The sequence below is a fragment of the Antechinus flavipes genome, chromosome 4 (genome assembly GCF_016432865.1).
Source record: "Antechinus flavipes isolate AdamAnt ecotype Samford, QLD, Australia chromosome 4, AdamAnt_v2, whole genome shotgun sequence".
NCBI lineage: Eukaryota > Metazoa > Chordata > Mammalia > Dasyuromorphia > Dasyuridae > Antechinus > Antechinus flavipes.
The window spans coordinates 118,370,583-118,396,104 of NC_067401.1; the positions used below are offsets into that span (position 1 = coordinate 118,370,583).

General features: G+C 34.7%; 2 protein-coding genes across 4 annotated transcripts in view; one reads left to right on the forward strand and one right to left on the reverse strand.

Moving 5' to 3' along the window:
* Positions 1–8,141, forward strand: part of TRIM37 (tripartite motif containing 37) — a 112,517-nt gene extending 104,376 nt beyond the window's left edge. For 2 of the 3 annotated variants that reach the window (XM_051994153.1, XM_051994151.1), the window contains 2 exons: positions 4,015–4,164; positions 5,422–8,141. In XM_051994153.1, the coding sequence (XP_051850113.1) occupies positions 4,015–4,164; positions 5,422–5,504 (233 nt within the window). In that variant the 3' untranslated portion in view covers positions 5,505–8,141. The remainder of the gene's footprint in view (positions 1–4,014; positions 4,165–5,421) is intronic. The other variant, XM_051994152.1, reaches the window with a different exon arrangement.
* A 3,595-nt stretch (positions 8,142–11,736) lies between these two features.
* The window catches only part of PPM1E (protein phosphatase, Mg2+/Mn2+ dependent 1E), a 203,654-nt gene continuing 189,868 nt past the window's right edge, over positions 11,737–25,522 (reverse strand). Inside the window, exons 5-7 of the mRNA XM_051994154.1 lie at positions 23,109–23,252; positions 22,736–22,829; positions 11,737–17,230 (exon numbers count right to left, since the gene is read on the reverse strand). Coding sequence (XP_051850114.1) covers positions 16,173–17,230; positions 22,736–22,829; positions 23,109–23,252 — 1,296 coding nt within the window. The 3' untranslated portion in view covers positions 11,737–16,172. The remainder of the gene's footprint in view (positions 17,231–22,735; positions 22,830–23,108; positions 23,253–25,522) is intronic.

Below are 25,522 nucleotides of genomic sequence, written 5' to 3' on the forward strand. Positions count from 1 at the left end.
ATTTATAAGAAACTGTAATTGAGATTTGAGTAATTGTTTACTTTCTTCCTTGTCTTTTTACTTCCTCTTTCACATATTCATGGAGATTTGTAAAAGAGGTATTATGGGCTAATGGGAAGTAAAACTATTGAACTTAGAAGTTAAAGTACCAATAGTCCCTTAAACTTGTCTTGCCAGTATGTTTAGGAAAAATCTTTTATACCTAAAATACTAAAACTTCAATATGATTTTTTAAGTCCTAAGTAACAGTACTGTAAAAGAACACAAGGTGGAGACAGAAGCCTAAAAAAGAGGATAAAAGAACATTTTAACAGTTTAACCTACTTACTGGTAGGGAAAAGTCAAAATATTTAAGGATTTTGAGTCTCTCGTCCCCTCTCCCCCCTTTCTTTCTCCATGTTTTATTCCCAATCATTTTTAGTTTAAATTTTTTAACCAAAATACTTAATTTAAATTTTTAGCCAAAATATAACAATTAATAAATGAGCTAAAGTTTCTCTTTGGGAAAAGATTCAAGCTGTGTTTTCACCATTGTAGCTAGATTGAATATATTGGTCATTTCATTTGTATTGGGGATTTCTTAAAAAGGCTTTGTTTTTCTAGGATCCTTTAAGATGAAATTAGGACAGGACAAGGGCAGATGGATGAGATAGTTGGCTTTTCTTGACTTTCTGGAAGATCTACCTTCATTTGCAATACTCTTCCTCCCTTTGTCTTTTCTCTTTTTCCTTATTTCTAGCCAGACTGTTCTAGAACCCTTGTAGGACAGCTGGGTGGTGGGTAGACTTCCCTGCCACCCTCCTCTTTTCCTTCCCTCTTTCTACACACCTCCTCTAGTTTCCCAGAACCCATCTGTGCTGCCTTACTGCTCACATGGCTTGGATGAAATGGGAGTTACTAGCTTTTTTTCCTTCTGTAAGATAAAGCACCATCAGGTCTTACTTACCATATGCCCTGATATTGCTTCTTGAGGTCCTCCTCACCCTAGTACTGCTCTGCTTCTGTGACACTTATTCTAAATTTGAGGTCCATAAACTAACTTCAATATTTTGTTAACTGCATTTTCTATAATTTGGTTTCTTTGTTATCTTGTCTATTTTATTTATCATTTAACAACTTTCTGAGAGCAAGTCTATAGCATTTATCAGACTGCCAAAGGAGTACTTGATGCAAAAAGGGTTAAGAATCATTGCTCTGTGTCCTTGAAAACCCTGCCACTTTCATCCAACACTGATACAATCTTGCTATTCATAGCACACCTGCACCCTTAGGACTTCTGGGCCTTTCCATCTGCTTTACAGCTGAACTTTTCCTTTATTATATTCTCTCTCCATTTAGGGGATCAGCTCCTTGAAAGTATAGACTATCAGACTTTTTTCTGTATGTATTCTCAAGACCTAATATTAAACATATAGCAGAAATTCATGGTTGGTTCATTATTAAGAAAACTATAAACATAAATAATAAGAACAACAAGATCATATCAATAGGTGCAGAAAAAGTTTTTGACCAAGTATGATAACCTAATTCTGTTCAAAACACATTATAAAGAAAAAATAAAAATTAAAACTAAATGTTAAAAAAAAGAAGGGATAGGGAAAAAACCACATAGCATTTTACAAATGCTTTTTCATTCATTCATTCTTTCAGAGACGTACTATTCAATCGAATAGATTAGATATTTTAGGTTAAAAAGCTGTTCATTGACTTCGGTTATTGTGCATTAGAATTTTAAAACCTTTGAAAAATATTAGGGAAGCTTTTTTGTTTTGCACAAAAGTTCTACAACCTTCAGAAAAACAATATTTGTTGATTATAGAGAATGAATTATATCTCTTTTCACAGAAGAGGGTCACAGAACTACAAGGGACCTGAGAGATCAGGAAACCAGTGGTTTCCAACTTTTTCAAGTAGGATACCTCTATTAATGTCATAGATGAACCCCATTGCCCAGGTGATAGTCTCATTAGCATCTATTGATTGAAAAAATACGTAATAACAAAAAGCTACTGTGAATTCAGTAAGAGTTTTAAATTGATTTTTTTTTTCTTCATCTCAACTGCATTTATATACAGTTGAGACATGAGTTTACAAATATGTGGAAGACATTCACTCTATAGAAGGAATGTTTTCTTATTTCCTAACATCATAGATTTGTAAATAGAAGAGATTTTGGATAGTTTATCTAGTCAGTAGACTCATGTTACTGATGAAGAACCTGATACTCTGAAAGAGAAAGTGACTTTTATCAGTTCACTCAAGTAGCAAGTGATAAGCATGCTGGGCATCTATTTGGAGCTAAATAGAGAAAAGTAATAGTATATGGGGAGTAAGCATTATACTGAGAGGCAAGTTCCAAGCCAGATCCAGAATAACAATGAGCTGTATGACTATGAACAGCATTCTCTGGAACTATGAAACCCATGTGGTTTCCCCCAATGTTATCTTTTCATGGAACAGATTGATGACTGACATAAGGCATTCCCAGTTTGTCACTCTACTTAGTTCCCATGATATACTCCTTCCATTTGAGGTAAGAGATGGGCTTTGATTCTGCTATTACTCACAGATGTTCTATTTCTGTGTACAGAAATTCTAAAAATCTCTTATCTAACTATAATCTTTTATTGTTCCACCTTTTTCTCTGTCTTATGACCATTAACATTGTTCTTTGTCCTCATCTCTCTGTTCTTTCTCAGTTTATTCTTTTACCAACCCTGGATTACTTCTACCAACTGCCTTCTTCCTATAGAATAAGTTCCTGTTGAACAAAGGTTGAGAAAATGATGAAACTATTCCTATTGATGATGTTTAGTCTCATCTGGAACCTTACTGCAGCAAGATTAACATTCTGCTCCTTCCTGACTCCTATTCTCTGTTCAGACTTTCTCCTTTTTACTCAAACTTCCCCTCTTCTCTGTTCCTTTTATAAGCAACTTGTCTCATACTTTGCCTGAAAATGTGAAGCTTTTGTCTGAGAGCTTCCCCTTCTCCCTTCCTCCTCCCTCCTCAGGAGATCTTCTTTCCTCCAGACATTCAGACTTCCTCTAGTATTTCTTCCTTCACTCCAATCTCAGATGAAGAAATGGTTTGGAGGTCAGACATTTTTGCCAAATTTAATTTTTCTAAATTCACTCTTATTCACATTCACTCCTGACTTCCCCTCAAAATTGTTTCCACTGTTATCCCCTTGCTTTCTCTTACTTTTGGTTTCTCCCTTTTTTTCATGCTTCCTACCAACATGATGGTCTCCCCCATTTTTGAATAGCGCTACTTGGTCTCATTTTTATGAGCTTTTCCTTCATTTAAACTCCTCGAGAAAGTCATCTACACTCCTCTACTTCCTACTTTCTTATTCTCAGACCCACTGCCAGCAGATTTCCAATCTTAGTCATTCAACTAAAACCACTTTGTCCAGTCACTAATGATATCTTAGTAGCCCATTAAATGGCCTTTTTAGTCCTTATCTTTTTTACAGCATTTGACAGTGTTGATCATCTTCCTTCCTGGTGATACAATCACAGATCCAGATGTTTGAAGTCTATGCCATTGTATAGTCTTATAACAAATTCATTAACTAAATTCCCTTAGAAGGAGTAGGTAATTGATTCAGAGTAGTAAAACAGACGCTGTTGTATCATACTTGTATCATAGCATGATTTATGTCTTTTTGGTTACATTTTGGTTCATGGTTTAAAAAATAAGATTTAAAAAAAAGCACAGTAGATCACACATTAGACTTGGAGTCAGAAAAACCTGATTTCAGATTCTGCTCCAGGCAACAGTTGTATGATCCCAGGAAAGTCATTTAATTTCTGTCTGCCTCAGTTTCCTCATTTGTAAAAGGGAGATAATAATAATAGCACTTTTTTCTGAGGGTTTTTGTGAGGATAAATTGAAACGACATTTGCAAAGTGCTTTATAAACATAAGTTTGTAAATGCTAGCTCCTTTATCATCATCAAATGTATATGAAGTTTCTTACTAGGTTTTTTTTTTCTTTTACCCCTTTCAGCAGTTCTCTGCCAGAAGCATGTTCTTCGGCTTCTGCCAGGAATGAGCAGTGATAGTGATGTTGAGTGTGACACCGAAAATGAAGAGCAGGAAGAGAGTGCTCCTTTGGATGGATTTAATGACACCTTCATGGGACAGCCCTCAGTGGAAGGTAGAGTATCTGATGCTGCTTCCCAGTGGAAGCTGTATTCTTTCTAAGGAAGAGGGAGACCCTCTTTTATTTCTCTCTGAGGGTTTTATTTCCATGAATGCCATGTGTGTTTCATGAGTGAAGAAGGATGGTTAAGTTACTAAAATATGATAGTGACAGCAGTAAGCCTTGTTAGTTACCCACTGTGGTACTTACTGAAATGAATATGTGGTGGGTGAGTGTGTTTGTTTATAAATGTAGGTTTCAAACATAAAGCTCCTTGTTTAGAGAGAGATTTTTAGCCTTTTGTGCTATGACTTTGAAATATATAAATTATATGATATAGGGCTAAGGAACCATTTTCAAAGTCTGCTGAGAAATTAGAGAAGCTAAAATCTTTAGGTTGACAGAATTTGTAAGTATTGTTGAAAACAACCAAAATCATACAAGGAATTTATTTATTAAATAATCTCTAAATACTTTTAAGAACCCCTATGTACTATATAGTACTATTAGGTTTCTCTTAGGTTAGTCTTTATATTTTATTCTTCTTTTCCACAATATTTTATGTAATTGAATAGCTTTTTTTTTTTTTTATCTGAGTAGGAACCTCCTAAAATAGAAACTCCTCTCATACTACCTCTCTAGTAAATAATTCAAAGAAAGTTGTGTACTGGTCCTGAGTGCAAATCACTTGCCTTAGAGATGATGTCAAGAGCAGGACCAAGTTTTCTTTATTGCAACCCAATCCAATAAGTACTTTCTGTAAGGCCTATAGCCCCCTATACATGCTGCAATGCTATCTGCCAAAACACTTCAATTAATTTTACTATATATATCCAGTAACTTCATCTCCTTTTCAAAATTTGCTCTTTATTTTTAATCTTAGCCACATATTCCAATTATCTTGGAGGTATCATTGTGGCAGCAATGAAAGCAGAGTTCTCATTGTGAGCTGATGATCATGTGATTTGCAGATTTTTTTTAAAATGGTATTTCCCTTCTCTTAATTCTCAAGATGTTTAATTAATATGAATTCCTCTACCTTCTTCTGAAGCCTTCTAGTATCCAGAAGGTAGGAACAAGTGGCAGAACAAAGTCCCAAATCGCATTTTCCCACCATGCTTCTGGTTTTTCCCTTTGAAGCTGCACAGAGGGCACAAATCCCATGGGTAGAGTCAGTCATCTTACACATTTTGATTATTGTGACATCACACTTAGCTAACTTAAGTGTTCAGAAAAATAAGTTTTTCTGTTTAAAAATTTTTTTTATCTTAGATACCTGTACCAGTTTTCCCGAAGGTGATCAGATAGGCCCTGAAGACCTCAGTTTCACCACTGGTGAGAGCAGTGGAAGGTAATTGCCAAACTGAGGGCATTGGCTTTGAGTTACCACGACCCTGAAATGTGCAGTAGATGTGGCTGGAGTTTCTCGTCAGAGCCAGGAACGATCGCACTTGACCTTTGTTTGCTGCCACTCTCACCTGCAATAATATTCCTGAAACTGACAGGAGGGTATGCATTGAGTGCACTCTGGAGAGAAGAAGCAGTGTGGGAAGAGTTCTTTGTGTAACAAAATAATAAGAGTACTGTTAGACGTTAATAAATAACCTGCACTCACAAAAGGCAGTTTTTCTACAACTGAAAGGAGATAAATTGCCAGACATTTTCTTCTATCTTCCTAACTTGTTTGGTGCATGCACTCATTAACCTACTCAGTGTTGATACTGTCCCTTTGGTGTTCTCTCCAGTATCTGTGTTTAAATGACCACTTTCCCACTTGTGACATTTAATCAACAATTTATTCATGCCTGTTATTTCATGACCAAGAAAAAAGTTACTTAGGAATAGATTTTGTACTACAGGCTCTTTGTGTGAATAAGTGGAATAACTCTACCCTCTGATGGGGCACATAGACTAATAGGAGCTAGCTAATTTCATTCGAAAATGAAGATGTCCAAATTTAGTTGCATAAAATGATTCCATCATGCAACTTTTTCACCTTTAGGAGAATTAGGTAGATTTGAAAAGGTTCTTCTTGTGGTTCCTAGTCTTTTAAGTGTTGATCCCTTGGCAGTTTCAGTTTTGGTTTGTTTCGGTTTCGGTTTTTTTTTTTTTTTTTTTTTTTTTTTTGTCTCAACATGTTTAACAAATATTGAGAGAGAATCTCCCTGACTCTTAATATTTTTCATCAGTTTAAATTAATTCTCTTTAAATTTAAAGGTTCAAAAATGTTAGTGATTCACATGAAAGTTTCAAAAGTTTTTTTTCCTTTTTTCATTTTTGGACCAATTTGGGGAGAAAGTAATTGCCAAACTTATCCTTGAGGAATGGCATTTGTATTTGAGCTGCTACATTGACTGTGAAAACTACATTGAAAATTAAGAGGCTACTGAAAAGGATAAATAATTGTAAATAAATATTTGAAAGGAAGACTTTTAATCTGCCCATATTTTAGCTAATGAAAATTGCTTTTTGATGTCTGATATTTTGGTGTTAAATATTATCATTCATGGTTCTTGTTCAAAACAGTTTGCACTTTTTGTTAATAAAATGATCTTGGGAAAATATAGTGCTTATGGTTTTTGGAAAAGAAGTCAGAAGGCTTGTTCTATTCTAGTCACCTGAATGAAAAGCTTCTTCACTTTGTACATATTGGGTAAGCACATAAGGAAATGAGTAGTATTTTCTAAGTCTTTGTGATATAGCCACAAGGTCTCCTTGAATTAGGTAGACATAGTCTAGGCAGTATCATCCTAAAGCCTAGAAGTTACTTGTTTTCTTTGCACTAACTTAACTACATTTCATAGGTTCTTTTTATGGGGTTATTTTGCAAAATATTATAGGTAGACTCTTTAATGCTTTTAGCTTATTAGATTCAGAAGATTTTATCTTCATTGTATTTTAATTTTTTTATTTTTAATTTAACTATATCTTTTTCTTACACATACACCTACATGATATAATTATACATACATTCTATGTGTAAATATGTCATTTAGGTAATAGGTGATAAATATTTTATAATAATTCTCCATCCTTTTCCAAATCCAGTTATTCTTTTTGTGAAAAAATAAAACAAACTAGCAATAGGAGAACTAAAACAAAAATGTTACCCTCTCTTTAAAAAAATATAGCTGATTAATAAATTAGTTGCCTGGATCTCATATTTTTGGGGCAAATTCTGATTTGATCTCTCTTATTCTAGGACTGCTTATGTAAACATGAAGTTTACATTCATTGGATTTGTCATAATTGTAGAGATTACAAGTTTACAGCTGTTCTCATTTGTCCTTCACAGTATCCTTGTGAGGTAAAAGGAGCAATATTATTATTTCTATTTTCACAAAGGAGATAACCAGAGTTCAAAGATTTTAGCTTGCCTAAAATTTACTCATGTAAACATAGGGAAGCCCTACAAGATTCAAGCCTAGGTTCTCTGATTCCAAGTGTAGTGTTATTACCATTCTCCCACAACTATCACACAATTTACTTATGTTGTCTGAAGTTTTCCTTTGTTTTGTGATAATATAGAAAACAGTATTGCATCTGGGAGTCAGCAGATCTCGATTTGATTCTTGATTCTGCCACTAACTCTGTGACCTTGAGCAGGTCACACTTGAGAGATCACAAATTCTCAATTCCCTTGTTTCTAAAGTGAGTATTACTTAATGTATTTACCCCTTTCAGGGTTAAAAGGAAAGTAGTTTGTAAACCTTAACTTGTTAGAGAACTTCGGTGGTTATTATTGCTATATAACTGTGGGAAGGGGATTTGTGCTGGGAACTGAGGCAGATAAGATAGGAAATGGCTTTTATTTATCACATTAAATTTCCAGAGCTTTTCTTGACAGCTCTTTACATTGTTTTCTTGGGCTATTAATCACTGTCCTATGTTCTTGTCTTAGTTCAGCATTCTGAATCCCTCTTTTACCATAAATGTGCAAAATATTCATCAAAACCTGAAGTTTATTAATAAAGACAGTAGATCAATCAAAATGTTGTAATGGGTGCATTCTTAATTCGAATCTCAAGTGCTCTCCTGAATTTCTTGTGATTTCTAGAAATTGTTTCTTCTCCCTCTCACTTATATGTAAAAATCAAACTGCTGCCATTATTGAGAAGCTGTTGAGTTGGAATCACGAGACCTAGGTTCAAATTTTTCCACAGATACTTACCAGTTTTGTTTCCATGAACAAGTCACTGAACTTCTAGAGAGCCTTTTACATGAGGATGTAAATAATTGGAGTACCTACTTTCCAGGATGGTTGTATTATACAAATGTAAACTGCTGGTGTGTTTCTTGTTTAAATGATTGTGAAGTGACCCTTTGAAAGTTGATGCAAATTTGAGGTTAGTGTGTGAGGAGATTTTTGCCCTGCATTGGACATTGAAGGAACTTAACAAAATGCTTATTGAATTAAATTCAGTGACTGTGTCTATAGGAAAATTAAAATACAGCTTTACACCAAAGAAATATATCTGTAGAGAACATTTACATGTCCTTCATGAGGATATTATTTTTTCACTTTCAGAATTAATTCATTTCATCAAAAGATTTATTTAGGCACCGAAGATGCAAAGAAGATGACATTTCAGAAACCAGCCCAATTGTATTGCATTTTGAAACCTCACTGTAGGAAATTTCTCTGTCAAGTACATGTGAAAAGATGTATTTTGCATATTGCAATAATAGAGTTATAGTCAGCATTCTAACACAGAATTGTTTTATAACTTTGGAAACAAAGATTGGGGCATGTATTAGCACTTCTAAGTGACCAAGGCCCAAAGAGTATTTATGTACTTGTTCAGAAACTGCTTACATTCTGATGGAAATCATTCTTTTATTAGTTGAACCTTGGACAAAATTCATTGTTTGGCAAATGAACAAAAGTGAGGCAGAGAAGAAGCATATTGTGTGAGGTAAATTGGGAAATCCCCTGAGATTCATTCTTCCTCTTGTGTCATAAAACATGATAACCAGTGAAAGATTGCAGCTGATTTGGGTGAAGGGTCTAGTTTTTAGAAATGTTTTCCCCTGGACCTCTAAATTAAGTATTTGCCATTTTGATGATGTTTATGGTATTGTAAATGTCTTTGTGTTCAATAAATTCTAATTTAAAAAATGAACTTATACACAGACATCAGGCATCCATCTTATAAATTAGTGCTAGAGAATATTTTTTCAGTCCTGATAATTACAATTCAAATGTGAATGTTATAATATCCTACTTAATACTATTTTGGGCATTGTTTTATACAGATTTTGTATATTTGTCATCCTTTTTATTTTTTATAGCAATATAATACTTCCATAGATACAGCACAGTCTGTTTAATTTAAGTGATTTTCACCTTTTCATTTTTATTTGTGATTTATAGATATCTTTGAACATATTAAGTTTTTTAAAAAAACTATTCTCTTTGATATATTGTTATCAGTCATTGAATTACTGGGTCAAAATGTACAATCAGCAAAGATTGCAATGATCTGCATTGCCATCCGCAATGTGTTAGTATACTAGTGCCCCACAATGTTTTCAGCAGGAAACATAGTTTTTAATCCTCTGTATTTATAATTACAGCCAATCTGGAAAGGTATAATGTGTTTCTGCATTCTCAAAAGAACTGTAGGCAATTGGCTAGAAATATCAGTGACATATTTTAAATGTTATTTATGTGGTAAGATAATACCACATGTATTAAAGCCCCTGTCTACATAACATTTACATAACAAAAGAGTGCTCTCTTGAATGAAATAGAAGTGCAATTCTTTAATAATTTTATGTTAAATGCAAAAGTTACAAAGAACCTTCTAGCTTTAGCTATGTGTCATATCATAACACTGACTCAGACCAAGTGATCTTGATTAAAAAAGTAACTTAGTTAACAGCTTTTAAGAAATGCTAGCTATCTGTTATTGCACCTAGTTTGGTTCACTTATACATTGTACATATGCTCTTTTTATAATAACAGTTTGGGTCTTTTGGACTGAATAATGTCATTTTGAAGAAATTTTCCCAGAGGAGCTAAATAACTTAGAGCAGCAAAACACCTCTTTTCAAAATATTCATTGTTCATATTCAAATATATTCATAATATATTTCTTATATTATGCTTTAATATCTAACCCTTTCAAGACTTGACTATTGGCTTAAAGCAATGATGTCTAGTTTTGTTTAAGTTTTGAGATTGACTGTGACACTGATTTGAAACATGGTGATAAGGGTAGCAGGTGATAAGAGGTAGCAGACAGATACTTCCAAAAAAGATCCTAATTTACCTTTTTCTATCTATTTTACTTGCAACCTTCTCTGCTGAATATTTGAATATAATCATGACTTTTGTGTACCCTTTCCCACTTCTCCTGCATACATACATCTCTTTTCTACTGTTCTAACAGGCTTCACACAAGCCCTTAACCTTGACTTACCTTCACTTTTCCTTGTGTGTGTTCTGGTTAAAAAGAAGGAAGAGGTGGGCTTATATTTATTTGGTGAGTAGAAAAGAAAACCTAAGCAGATGGACTCTAAGATAATACTCCCAGTATATATTAAAGAGAAGCTAGACATTGTTGTCAGTATCTAGTTCCCAGGAAAAAAATCTAAGCCTTATTCTAAGATAGCCTTTAGCTTTTGGTCTTGGAGTGTAAACTTAAGACAACCCAATTGTAGCATTTTCAATGTGGAAATGTACCAACAGATTATGTCATTTACTAGTCTCAGATCAGCTGTATAACAAATGTTATGTTATGTCATCCATCTTCAGAGATGATACTACTGATGGTAGTTCTGGATATTATGTCTTTACCCTGATAATAAAAAGGCTTTAAAAAAAAAATACTACAGCTATCATTGGTGGTTAATTGCAGTTTTGCCTCTGCTCTGTACATGGCCCTTCTTTAACCCAGAACAAATTGATTAGCAAAGCAGGGGAATTTCTATTTCCTTATTGCATGTTGTCTTCATTAAAGTAATATTAAAATTCTTTTTTTTTTTTTTTTAAAGACAAGCCCTATCTATCTGGCTTAGCATATTTTCATAATCTTCATGCTAATTCAGAAGAACTGAGAATGTTATTTTTAACAATGTTGATATGTATGTGATATTTCCAGTAGATGACAACAGATTCTTGGAAAAATAGCAGTCAAAAACTATAGAGCAGTTATCTGTTGAGTTTTCTGGGGAAAACACCTAAAACATCAGTATGCTATATGACATGTAACTCTGTAATTTCGGGTTTAGGACTAGATTAAAAAAGAATAATGTGCTTTGTGAGGCTCATCTCTCAAATTTAACAGGAAAAGAACTAATACTGTTTAGTTGTGGGCTGGAGCTTTTTGATAATACACAAAAAACTTTTTCTCATTTCATTCACATAGTACTGCAAGAAAAGCTTTTGTTTTTTTAAGTGTTATCTCCATTATGACTTTCAAAAAGAAAGGATGGTGCATCTAAGTAAAGAAAAAAAAAATCTCCATGAAATTAAACTATCCAGTTGGCTTCCAAATTGCCAATTTTCCATGTTGGAGAAATCTTAACTATTCTCAGCAGTAGAAATTGAACCTTCCTTGGAATAAAAACACAAGGGAGAAGTTATTTTAAATTGCTGTGTTTTATTAAGATACTGGCAAAATTTCAACATAGTTCTTATTGAATGAACAGCTTTAATAAATAAAATATGAGTGACTTAATACATGATTACAACTGAACTCACAAGTGAGCTGTAGAGCAAGTTTGCAAATTGAAAAGTTAAACTTTTTAAGAAAATCATTTGCTTCAACTGATTCACTCCACAGAGAATTCGTTGCAGAGAAATGTCATGAACAAGAGAATACAGCATGTCTGTCACCAAAAAGCACCCTGTGTAAGAGTTGACAATAACACATCTGTGGGTATCTAACACAAAACATCAAAAGTTTTAATATGAGGATTTCTTTTTCAAGGACGACAGCTGTGTCAACCAGGGTTCCCTATCGTGTTTCATATCTCCTAATTAGTAAGATAAATAGTCTTACAAATGGAAACTAAATGCAGTTCTAGGAAAACATGGAAATAGTTGCCTGGTCCCTTTTAAGCTAAAGTTATCTTTTCCCTGGATAATCAGTTGCATTGCTGGGCAGCTCTAGGATTATGTTGTTTTGCTACTAGCTCTGAAAAAGAATGTCAACTTTTACACAAGTCAAAGAACAAAAGGTGGGTGTTTATCCTTCCTATAGATTATAGCACACAAGGGGAGAAAACTGTTTTCTTCCTGGTGCAGTTAGGATCCAAAGAAAGATTTCCCTAAATTATAGGTACAAACAAAGCTGTAGTATCCCCTTTCTTGACCTTGCCTAGGTTAGTGCTGAATGAACAAATTGGGTTAAAGATAACTGGTAATTTTGATCAGTCTTCCTCATGAAGCTTCATCAATAAACCTTTGCTGGAGGAGGAAGCATGTGAACCATAGCAGTTATCTCTGTTAACACTGAACTTCTCTGCATCATGTTTATCTCACTGACACACAGTGTTCCAACAATGGAGTGGAGCTTATGAAAATGCAGTGTTGACAACACACCACTATAAATGTGGTCAAAGTTAAACTCAGCTTTGACATTGTCCTTGGAAAAGGTCTGTTGCATTTCAGGATACCCTGGCTAATTGAATCAGTATTGATCAATGGCAGTTAATAACTTTTTTGTTTCATTACTTTCAAGGACAATGGATGGCACTTCTAGGTAAAGAAAAGATATTTACATGTGAGTTTCCACCCACCTTTTTAGTGCAAATCTAAATGGGAATAACAGCACCAGGGTTTGGGGCTGTAATGTTACCAAACTTCAGATATTCCTCAAAACTGCGCATCTAAAATTCAAAACAAAATCATTAAATTGGGAATTGAATCCCTTTGAAACTCACAGTGAAAAGCTTATAAGGAGTTTTCAATAACTTCAGGATAGGGGCCTGAAGACTGTTTCCTAAACAGAGTTTTTATTAAAAGAAAAAAACAACTTTTTTTTTTTTTAAACTACCTCGCGTTCATTTTCAAGCCTGTTTGGCCAGTAAACTGAAACTGATGCAAACTATGTTAAATTGCAAAAGGGATACTGCAGCTCTTTTAAGAATTGGTTGTACAAATTTCACCACCACCAAAATTACATGATGAGTAAAGATACAAAACACATAATTCACAGACTAAACTTCAGCATTAACAATTAATAAATATATTCTATAGATACTTTTTTAATCTGTCTAGTATTTTTACACTGTCACCAAATACACTGTCATTAACTATGTGGATACAAAAACGTTTAGATACCATTAGAGGGGTTCTTATTGCTTACGTCAGCAAGCAGCAAATAAGGGCACAGGAGTGTGAACTGAAGAGAACTACTTCCTATTACCAGTGGCATGAAGATTAAAACACTGCATCTCACAAAGCACTGCTTTTTGTCTAGTGTGTAGCTAGAGCAGCATAAATCAGACCAATAACCACTACTTTAATATGTATTATAGAATTTTAAAGGACTTACCTTACAAATGGTTCCTAACTACTCTATAAATATGCATGTGGTGAAAATATGAACACTTGCTATTTTTTACAGTATTGGTTTATACCTTGATCACACTGGAACTACTGTTGATTTATTTCTAAAGGGTTAGTTATATGAGAAATATTTGCTTAGATCTAGAAAACCAGACCCTTAAACAGATGTGGTGACTACTCATTCCAGTGCCAAGTCAATCTTTCTGCACACTAGGAAGAAGTTCTATTATGTGTCTCTCCCCGCCCTCCTTTCTTCTCAACCCAATAAGCTTAACCTAGTTATTCTGATCAAAGATGGACTTATCTTTTAGTACACTTAATTAAAGGGATTACATTATTAAATTTAGAGATTTTCAGACTACCTACCTCAAGCTTATTGTCCAGTTTGAGAAGAGAATAGAAAGGGTAAAGAAAATCCCTCTGCCTCTGACTTAAGTTTCCTTAAGTGTTTTGAAACTAACTATACCTAATAGGATATTAACAATGATATATGAGGCTTCAAAACTTGACAGATAGGAGATCTTCTGATGTCCAAAACACATGAACTTGTACCCTGAAGAATGAGTAAAGGACTTCTGTGCTACATTCAGAGATCTATTTATTCATTGTTTTCCAATCCTATAATCCTTCATACATCTATAAGAAGGAATAAATCCAAAATCAATAGGATACAAGTCTTATTTCTACTTAAGAATCCAGATATTTAGAAAATAAAATCTGTACATTTAACGACATGCTTATGTTAATCCACTCACAGGTACTGTTAAAATGCTAGAGTCAACTTTTTCTGTATTATCTGTGATATATATGTGTATATTTAAATTTGTACCTTCCATTATGTGCTCAGGAAATATAAATGTAAAGAAACTTTAATATGTAAACACATAATTAGGAAGATAAAATTTGAAACTACCACCATTTCAATATCCCACAAAAATGATTCTTGGAATCCCTACAACTTGGTCACCACCATTACATTATTCTGATGATTATTAGTGATTAATCATCAAGAGCTAACTACATAACACTAGACAATGGGTCTTTAGTTGTGAATATCTATAACTCGGTTGGGTAAATATAATTTCTATATTTGATTCCTTGTTATTTCCTTTAATTATCCTGAGGTTATTATGCCAACTTGTAAATATATAAACCCCACTAATAACCAGGGCCTTAAATAAAACAAAACAAAACAAGAATTTGAATTCAAGATTGATGTTAACAGACTGAGAAATCTCCACTCCTTACCTCTGCATAGTAGCAAAGTTCCACTGAATTTATAACCATCCAGTTAAAAATTTTGTTTATTCATTCTCCTTCCTCAATGCTTAGCATCAGGTTCATTTTAAACTGTTTTCAGCCTGTTAGCAGCTAGAGAAAAAGTTCCTAATACTTCAGTTTCTTTAGATGTGTAGGGAATACATGCTTTTTCATTCTCTAAAACTTTCATTTTAGAAATGCCTTTACTATTTACAAACCAAAACATTTGAACAAGTAACATAAATTATTAGATTGGGGTAACATGATATTTTTAACATTTAACTTTCCCTGTCAATTCAGTACTGGCATATTTTTTACCTTTATAGTATCTTGACAGAACTGATTCCTTTTGACTCCTGAGTTGAAAGTCCAATGAAAAAGGAGTTCACTAAAGTCACAGATTAAAAATCAGTTGACAAAAGTAATCATAAAAACTCCAAAAAAAAAAAAAAAGCACCAAAAAAGATTCTGAAAAGCCCCACAGGAAACATTTTTTTTTTTTAAACTATGAAAGAGTTTTCATGTTCAGCTTTTATGCCTAACTGTATTTCAATCTGAGTTTGAAAAGGGGAGATTTTATATTAGACTCCCACTTCCTGTGTGCTCCATTAAAATCCATATGGCTTTTAATCTTTTACCTACAGAGTGGATATTTTCCTAGAGTTCTTTCCCTGGGAAGATATTGATTAAAAAAAAATAATAAAACCCAGAAATGAACCCTGACTCTGGGGAACATCTTCTGTGCTAAATTTGACAGTTCTAAATTAGGTTCTCTTCATATATATGTAAATATATGTGTGTATAAATACATAAATGTATATATACACACATCCATATATATACACACACATACACGCACACACACGCACGCACACACACACACACACATATTGCTCCACAGACATTTCTGCCAGATCAAAACTGTTTCCTGACTGCATCTAATCAAATGAACCAACTAAGTCATTTTCCACCAGCGATACAAGGAGGTGTGTGTGTTAAGAGGTGTGGGTGCACACATGGATTCATTGTGTAATTTAGGGAGTAGAATCACTAGTATTTTTAAGATTGAAACACTTTAAAATTTCCTAGAGATTATTTACACACAAGAACTGAGCTTTTCATAACTCATAAAATGATATACTTCATGTTTCTGAAATGCCCATCTTGTTTTCTATATTGATGATACTGTTTTATTAGGGATGTGTGTGTGGGGGAGAGGTATCTAACCTATTTTAAAGAAGAGTTATATTTTACTGCTCCAGGGAATGTCTGCATATGGTATACAATTAGTGTTTCTAAGCATCCCCATTAGAATCTCATTGTACTTTTTGTAAGCATTTTGTCTCCATGTCAGGGAACTTCTTACCGACCTCCTATTTCTATTCCCACTTCGAATAAGTGAAGACAGGCTAGTTGTGCCTGCTTTGTGGGAAGGCTCGTGAGCAAAGAGAAACGTATGAAACTTTGGTTTGAGCCTGAATCCATGCCGTCTCTTTGCATAATAGTGGCGTAAATGAGAGAAACTAGAAGCTCTCTTTCCCGGGGGGTTATTTTCCTGTTCATTTTCCAACCTAGAAAAGACTGGAGACAAACTCTCCATTCTGTATGTTGAACCCAAATTAAGATAAGCAGGGTATTCTCCAGCATTATGCTGTTCATGCACTGAAGACCGGACTGATTCTTTCTCCATTATTATATCATTAACAAGATTTGCTTTCTTTGGTACTGTAAGACCAAACATTTCAACGGGTGACCAAAATTTGGCACTCTGAGGTTTGCTTGCTTCTATTTGTGTGAGATCTAGGTAGCCTGCATCTTCAAGCACATTGATTTGGGACCCTGTGCTCAAGCTAGTTCTATCAGTGAATGAATCCACTCGCCCATCATAGCCTAGATCTGCGGGTGCCGAGCACTGGTGCTGAGGCCAGGGGCGTTTGCTTTCTCCATGATTTTCCTTATCATCCCCGCCATCTTCTTGACCTCCTTGAAAAGAGTTCTCTGTCCAGTCTGATTCCTCACTAACATTTATAGCTTTGTTCATATCCCTCAGGAACACCACAATGACAGTGATATTGTCACTTGACCCAGCATCACGAGCTGATGCTACCAATTTGTGGGCAACCATGCTACTGTCTCCATTATTTTCCTTCAGGTGGTCAGCCACGACCTTCACTGCCTCATCGGGGTTCACGGTATCATAGAAGCCGTCACAAGCTAAAATGAGGTAGTCTTCAGACCCATCTAAAACAGTGGAGGCAGAGTCTGCATCCCCACAGATATATGGCTTATGCTCAGCATCTCCTGTGGGAATTAAAAAGCAGATACGGAAGGGTCAGGTTTTAGTTTGTCCTGATACAGCAAGAGACAATTACGTGGGCCACACTAAATGATTCTCTAGTAATATGATAATGAATGTAGCCTTAAAGAGATTTTATAAAATACCTTCAAAGTATTTTATTACATTGATCTATGAAACAGATGTTTGTCATCATCTGTATACCTGTATACCACAGTACCTGGACCGGGAGGAATTTTAGAACTAGAAGGAACTTTAGTCCAATTTCCTCATTTTATGGGTGGAAAAACTGACCCAGACAGTTTAAGGTATTTAACTGCCTATGATAGTTCTTACCACATCAGCCCTCCCTACTTTCTTATCCCCAATTCTAGTGGTTTCCTATTAGCTCCAAGATGAAAAAAAAGTTCTTTGACATTTAAAACTTGACAACTTGACTCTTTTCTACCTTTTCTTAATTTTTGCATTCCTTCATATATCTTACAATCCATCCCTACTGTATAATTTACTCTTATCTCCACCCCCCACTCCCCCCACCCTTTTATTCCCCCCTTTGTCCCCCCCCAATACCTTTATACTAGGTCATCCCCCATTCTTGGAATGCTCTCTCTCCTAATCTCCATAATCCTTGACTTCCTTCAAGGCTGAGCTCAAAATGCCAGTTTCTATATCCTAGCTGCTTCAGCTAATGTCTTTCCCCTTTAAGATTTCCTTCCATCTATTCTGTATGTATGTATGTATTATATGTATGGCTAGCTTTCTTTTAATGGAAATAAATTAATTCTCTAAAGTGAGTCCCTTGAAAAGTTTGCATGTATTTGAGTTTGGCCTATTTGAAATTATAATTACACATAGTATGGTAATTCTAGCCCAATGAAAATAAATATTCAATGTGAATTTCACACTGTTTAGGACTTAATTGGTCCTATTTATTTTTATGTTGTCTACCCCATTAGAATGTAAGGTTCTTTTACACAAATAAGTGCTTAACAAATGCTCATAGAATGAATGACGTAAGATCTTACAAGTGGTGGTAGAGTGGAAGTACAATCCAGATCTCACAGTCCCAAAGCAAGATTCTTTCCACATAGTTTTGAAGACTTGAGAGAACCATAAGGTAGAGGAAGGCAAAACACTTCTCTTCCTTATAAGATCCTTAATGTCAGTGATAAGCTACATCATGACATCCATTCATCCAATTTCATAGAACCTGAGAGATAATACGCCACATGCAGGAATCCCTTCAGACATCCATTCCTGCCATCTTACCTCACTTAAACATTTCCAGTGGCAAAAACTCATCCCTATTCCATCGTTGGATAGCTTTAGCCCTTAAGAAGTTCTTGATTACATCGAGCCAAAATCTGCTTCCCCATAATTTTCACCCATTGCTCATTCTTACTAGAGCCACATAGAACAAATCTACTCCTTAATCCAGAAATTAGCCATTTATTTGAATACAGCTGTGATGTGTCCCTATGTTTGTTTCTCCCTAAGATTAGAGGCTGTCCTCATATGGCATAGTTTCAAGTTCCATGATGATTCTGAACAGCTTCTAGACATTCTCAAGAAAACAAGTCTCCATGTGACAGCCCATGAAGGATGAACATCTTTATTTTCTTAGTTTGATTACTTTTCAACAGCCCTTTTTTGCTTTCCATTTTGTATTAGTGATTCACTTGGAACTTGCAATCCACTGAAACCCTTCAAATATTTATAATATAAACATTTAACTGTCTGGGCCTAATATATCTTTTTCTGAAGTGGATTTTTTTTTTCTTACAGCATGGCACCCAGAACTGAACACAATACTATTAAGTAGGTCACTATAACTTCTTATTAGGGCAGAGTAAAATATGACTATTGACTCCCTGGCCCTAGATACTATATAACTACTAACAAGGCTTAAAATCCCAATAACAAACATTCTCAGCAATTGCTTTATACTGCTAATTTATAATAAATCTGCAGCTTTGCAAAATTCCCAAGATACATAAATCACAATTAAATTCTCTTCTATCTTTTTTGAAATCGTTTCCTTTAATGTAAGTTGTAAGATTTTGTTTATTTCTATTAAAATATTCATTAGAACACACCCATTGTTCTACCCTATCAAGATATATTTTGGATCTCAAGCCTGTTTTGTGTGTTGCATTAGCTAGCCTACCCATCTTTGAGTCATTAATAAATTGAGTAATGCTCTTTTGTCTGTATAGAAATCATTGATTTGTTGCTTTTCCATTATTAATTTGATTATTCCTTAAGGCTCGACCTACTCTAATTCCCTCAAACCACTGATTGATCCATTCACCGGTCTTAGTCATCATCTGTATTGTGTGCACAGCTGCCAAATTTGTTCCCAGCTTTAACTTCTCATACCTTTGACAGTTTCATGTATTGCAAGAAATATGTCTACTTTGCTACTTTTAACACCAAAAATGAATGGTATTTAGAATAATGTTTTATATGCCAGAGATGCCCAATAAATATTTGTTAAATATAGGTACTGTTAAAGTGGAAAGAATTTTTAATCCAACCCTGTGGTTTCACTATACCATGCTATCATATAATGAGATCGAATTCATTTAGAGCATTACCATATAAATCCTTATTCCCCTAAACCTTTTTAAATTCTTTACTATTATTAGCACTAATTATACCCTCCGATCCCCAACTGTTAGATACTTAAAGATACTTAAGTCATCTTTACCTTGAAGCCACTGCCCCATCCTACTTCTTCTGACCCAATATTTCTCAAAATCACCTCTTTCTTTTTTTCAGGCCTACAAGCCGGGCCAGATCCCCTCCCTGTGACACCATAGACTGAATGCTGGGCCTGGGTCAGAAAAATGAGTTTAGATCTGACCTCAAGATATTTACTGTATATGATTCTGGGCAAATCATTTAATGTCTATTTGCCTTAGTTTCTTAATGGAGATAATGATAGTACCTGTCTTGCAGTTTTGTTGTGAGGATTAAATGAGAAAACAGCTGGCACATAGTAAGTGCTATATATCTATTAGCTGTTATAGCTATAACTATTATTATTATTATTTGGACTCTTCCTCCAATAATACTACAATATCCAGTAGCCAGAATCTTCTTGTTTTGAAGACATCACTTCACTTTTCAGAAGACTATGGTATCTAGTTGTCTCTTTGCTCTCATTAAAACTCCCAGTCATGGAACTTTAATGGCCTCTATCGATCTCTTCTGAAATTCATCACCCCCTACTGTACCTGACTGTATGATTATCATTATCATTTGCTGAACTCCAGCTCTAAAAATACATGTGATCTGACTCACGCTGTTCCCAAATTCTCATTTTAGTGCTTCAGTTAAAGGGCTACTGCAAATGTTACTTTGGAATGAAGCATGAAAAGATCTGTGACTGGCAAAAACTGCCAAGATTCTGGCTTTTCACCTGCTCTTGTGTGGGGTGTGTCAAATTCATGACATTTCGCCCCCAAACTTGGTAGGAGGGCATGAATTCATTTTATGATAGAAGTAGCTTTTATCTTCAAACTACCCCCTCCATCTACTATGGAAACCCAACATGCCCTTGTCAGCCTCCTATGTCTGAAATACTCATAAGGAAGAGACACTTGAAAAGGATTGCATTTCTGAAGATACAAATATGTTCAGATTTTTTTGGGGGAAATGTTTTTCCCTAATCTAGAAAAACCTTAGTAATCATGTATCATTCATTTAAGACTAAGGAGAGATACATTTCTAATTCCTTACTTGACTTAACTTCCTTCCATATCCTTTTCAGTAGGTTGGTTTCTTTAACAAATGTCAATATATCTGAAGATGATTAACAGGACTTCTGATATTTCTGTAATCAAATAGATTTAATCCAGCAATATATTCTATAAAAGAGATATTTTTTCCTTTGGGCTTTTTATTCTAGAATCCTTTACTAACAGTAGTTATAAAGAAGTGCATTTCCTCTCTCTTACTTGCTGCTCCCCACATTTGGGGCCTTCAACAGCTTGTTAACACCTCTACCAAAGAGTAGGCAGAGAGGGAGGTGAAACTCAGAGAATCCTTTTAACTCTTCTTAACAGCCTTGGAATGGGAGAAGGTTAATATTAATGACTAAAATAAGATTGGAAGATTATGTATAAATTGTATTTATCCTATCCCTGTGCCCAGTTCCTAGGGAGACTGGCATTTGTCACTGTAGCCTTGAAAATGAGTATGAATATCAGTTGAAAGAAAATTGAGACAAGTAGGATTCTTTTAAAAATAATTTTGTATTATAAATATAAGTATAAATATATTTATTTATATATATATAAAATATAAATATTTATTATAAATCTATAAATAAGAAAATAGATATTAAAGAACATTGTAGGCTATTGTCAGAGTCACTGTTGTGACACAGATAAGTAAGAGTTTAGCCATGTGGTATTAAGCAATTTTACTAAAGTGAGAAGCCTAAAATTATAGGCCTACAGCCCAAATTAAGTGCATGTGGTCTCCAAGTGAGCCAAAGCCACATACAACCTGGTTCTTCCATCTGCCTCCTCCATGAACCATATGACTTAGGGGGAGACTGTTCCATTTCACTTAAACTTTGTATCCCCAAGAGGATCAAAGAGTTCAGTAGAGTAGGACCCTAAAAGGTTTCCTAATAACTAGCCCCAAGGTTATCCATGCCATGGATTGCCATGAAAAACAAAGTTGAAAAGAATTTTCTACCTAAAAGCACAAAGTTGTTGGGTTTTTTTTCCCAAGAGTTACCTCTTTATTATTTACATTTTTATTAAGCCTTTTCATGATCTAGTGATGGCTTCAGATAGCAAGACAGACCTCAAAGAGTAATTGTTATTGTTGGCCAGGCTTACCTGCTGACTCTAAAATTAATTTAAAGATCTGGAAAATCATGACATTTTATCCTTCATAAACTGCACACCTTCGTGTTTCAGTTCTGGTTCTAAAGTTCCCCAAAAAACTTAGTATCATTAAACTGGAATGCTACTGGAATTCTTTCTTGTTTTCCTTATGCCAAATAATTCTAACATACTTTCCAAAAAATTAGAATAATTTGTCAAAATTTATTTTCATTCACTAAGAGCAACAATTGCAGTATCTTAGAATATGGCAGAATAAAAATAAAAAGGAAAATTTTAAGGCAAATAAGTTTTTTTTTTAAATTGAATTGTCATAGGTGAGTCTTCATGAGGAAAAAGATGTAATCTCTGGCCCCTTGCCAATTTCCTGAGTTTCAGGGAAACCTGTGACTGCATCAAGAGACAGCAGACCTATAGGCCCTGTGAGCTTAGATTTTGGTTTGTTTTTTCATTTTGATAATAGAATTTAAACATAAGCCTCCACCAACAAAAGGATATGAATCAGTAATTAAAAAATAAGAGAGATATCCTTTAATTACTGTTTAAGTGGTACCATGAGTTCTTTCATAATGGGAATTGTATTGTCTGTAGTTCCTCAGTGTTCTCAGCGCATACTAAAAAGCCATAATGAGTAAAATAATTTCTTACCAATAGCTCTTGAGACAGACAGACTTCCATTCACTCTCCAGGCACCAAACCAGACCACACAACCTCCAAGGGCCTCAATTCGTTGCTTCTCATCCTAAATCACAGTGTAGCACATAAAAGAAAAACAGAAAACATAACATCAGCAGGCTCCCTGGAAGTGATAAGAAGAGTTAGAATGAGGAATGGCACTCAAGACATACAGCCTTTTGCTGGAAAAGATTTTTTCCCTCTTTCCTCTTTCTTTTTTTCCAGGGATTTTATGGGGCTGGTTGCTGGGGAAATAATGATAGTTATTACAATAAAACATAATATATGAAGAGTTTTCTGGAAAACAGATCTTAGATTATGGCCCAAAGAAATTGCTTCTGCTCACCTCCCGATCCGGTTTATGTGGCTTCATTAATTCTACAGCTTGGCCCTTCCTCACAAGCATCACCTGAGAGTCGCCCAGCCAGGCTACGTGGAGCATGTTGCCTCGGATAAATGTCACCACACCTGTGGTCCCACAGCGTAAGCTCTGAAAATGATTAATGCAAAGCAAGTATAAATGAAGACCAGAGGCACTGAATTCTCATTGAAAAGTACATTTACATTCTGACCCAGCAGGGAGTAGGTAAACTATTAATAATATTTTATATTTGTATATCATATTTTTAAAAAACATTTTCATGTGCATCATTTTACTTGATCCTCATAAACACCCTTATCCAATGTCATATAACTTGTGCCTTCCAGGGCAGGACTTTTCCCACTGTGTCATGTGTCTCACTAAATCATTATTTGGTTAGGGAAAAATCATAACCTCAGGTCCCACTGTTTGTAAAACTACAATTTATAGCATTTCCCTTGAAGGGGAAAAGGGAGCCAATGTTTCAATGCTTCTAGAAGGAATATATGAAAGTGTCCAATAATGGTTGTACTCCATAGAGTTTATACTCTTGGTACACGAGACACGTACAGCTACTATGAAACTTATATAAAATGTTTTCTAGAGGTCTAGATTTTCCCCACATGTAATATGGGGAAATTTTCCCCTTCGATTATTAATGCATTAGGAATCTGGAGCCCTCGTAGGAGAAAGTCTTCTGAATCTGGGGTGTCTTAAATGTGCTGATGCTACTAGCTGACCAACCGGGCAGGTCCATTTGACCCACATATCATAATTTTCTAATTAGACCCAGTGAGCCATACATAGGTCAATGTTTTCCCCCTTCCAACATTCCCTCCCCATTGCCCATCTCCTACATGGAGAAAATTCGTTGTTTGTTATAAATCCTCGCCCACCAATAGAATGTCTTCCCACACAGAATGTTCAGATAATTCAGCCCCGCTAGTACAAATTATAAAGACGTTTCACTGCATATGCTCTGGAGAGAACAGGAGGCTGGGCCGTTTCACAACAGGAATAGCTACTTTTTTTTCTCAGTAGTTAACAGCACATGGAAGGACAAACGGGAGTTTGCTGTGTGAGAACTAAATTATTTAAGATAGTAGTGAGCTTTTGGGGAGACTGAGGCACACTGGAGCTTTAGACAAAATAAGCAAGTGTGGATACAGTCAAGAATATTAGTTTACTCTTGAAGAAATGGAAGCGGGCTAATGCAGAAGAGAGAAGACCTAAAAGCAAAGATTTTAAGGATGGGATTATCTCTAGTTCATTCCTCAAGGTATCATGTTCCACACTCAAAGCAGAGGAAGAATTATGATGAGATGAAAAGCCAGGAGGCTGTGGTTTTTGAATAACCCCTGGGAAATTTAGGAAATTGGCATCCAGCACAAAGTATACTATTCAATAAAACCTTTGATGTTTAATTTAGGGTTTGTTTAATTCATCTTTTTATTTTATTCCCCATTCCCATATACACAGTTCCTAGTACATGGTAGGTAACAAAATCCTTGAATTGAATTGAACTGATTTTAATTGTATAAATCTGGTGACTACTGTTTTTGGATTTGCATTTAACTTAGACAGACCTTAGGGTCATTAGAAGAAAAGGAAATGTATACTTATTTTCTGTGGGATCCTAAAGTTTACTAGGGCATGGAGTATTAAGATTTCTGGACTACATTCTGACCTCTTCTTCTAGTTTACTATGTAAGTTTTCCTAACTGAAATAGATCAAATAATCATGCACAACCCACACTCTACCCATTCCATGAAAGAGTTAATATTTCAGTTATGAGAAAATAATGTTCTTTCTGTGCAATCAACTTCTATAAGAAAAAATTATTTTTTTTCAGTTTTTTTCTGGTTAAGACTTCCAGCATTCGCTGCTATAGTTAATTATGTACCCATGGATTTTGATCCATGATTAATTAAGTTGAAGTTCCCACTGTTTATTCTAATATCTAATTTCTGCAAATATTCAGGTCAGCAAATGTTTAAATAGTGAAAATCATTACAATAGAGAGAACAAGCTCAAACTTCTTTTATTCTGGCAAGAGGAAATTTGCCTCTTAGATCATTTGAGACTGATAATAATAAAAAACAGATTAATAATGTGAGTATAATCCCAGTTCTTCTCTAAAGCTCTTAAGATAGGAAATTAAAATAGTTTTTCTCATTCAAATAGTTTGCTGGCTTAATGACCATATCCAAACTTGTTAGCAACAAAAAGGGAAAAAGATGATTATGGCGTGACTGATTGATAAGCTTTGGTGATTAAAAAAATAAAAATTTATCAATCCAGAGTGAGAACTTCTATATAGCATGCCTATATATGTCTGTGTATATATATTATGTCTATGTGTGTGTGTGTGTGTGTGTGTATGTATATATATATATGT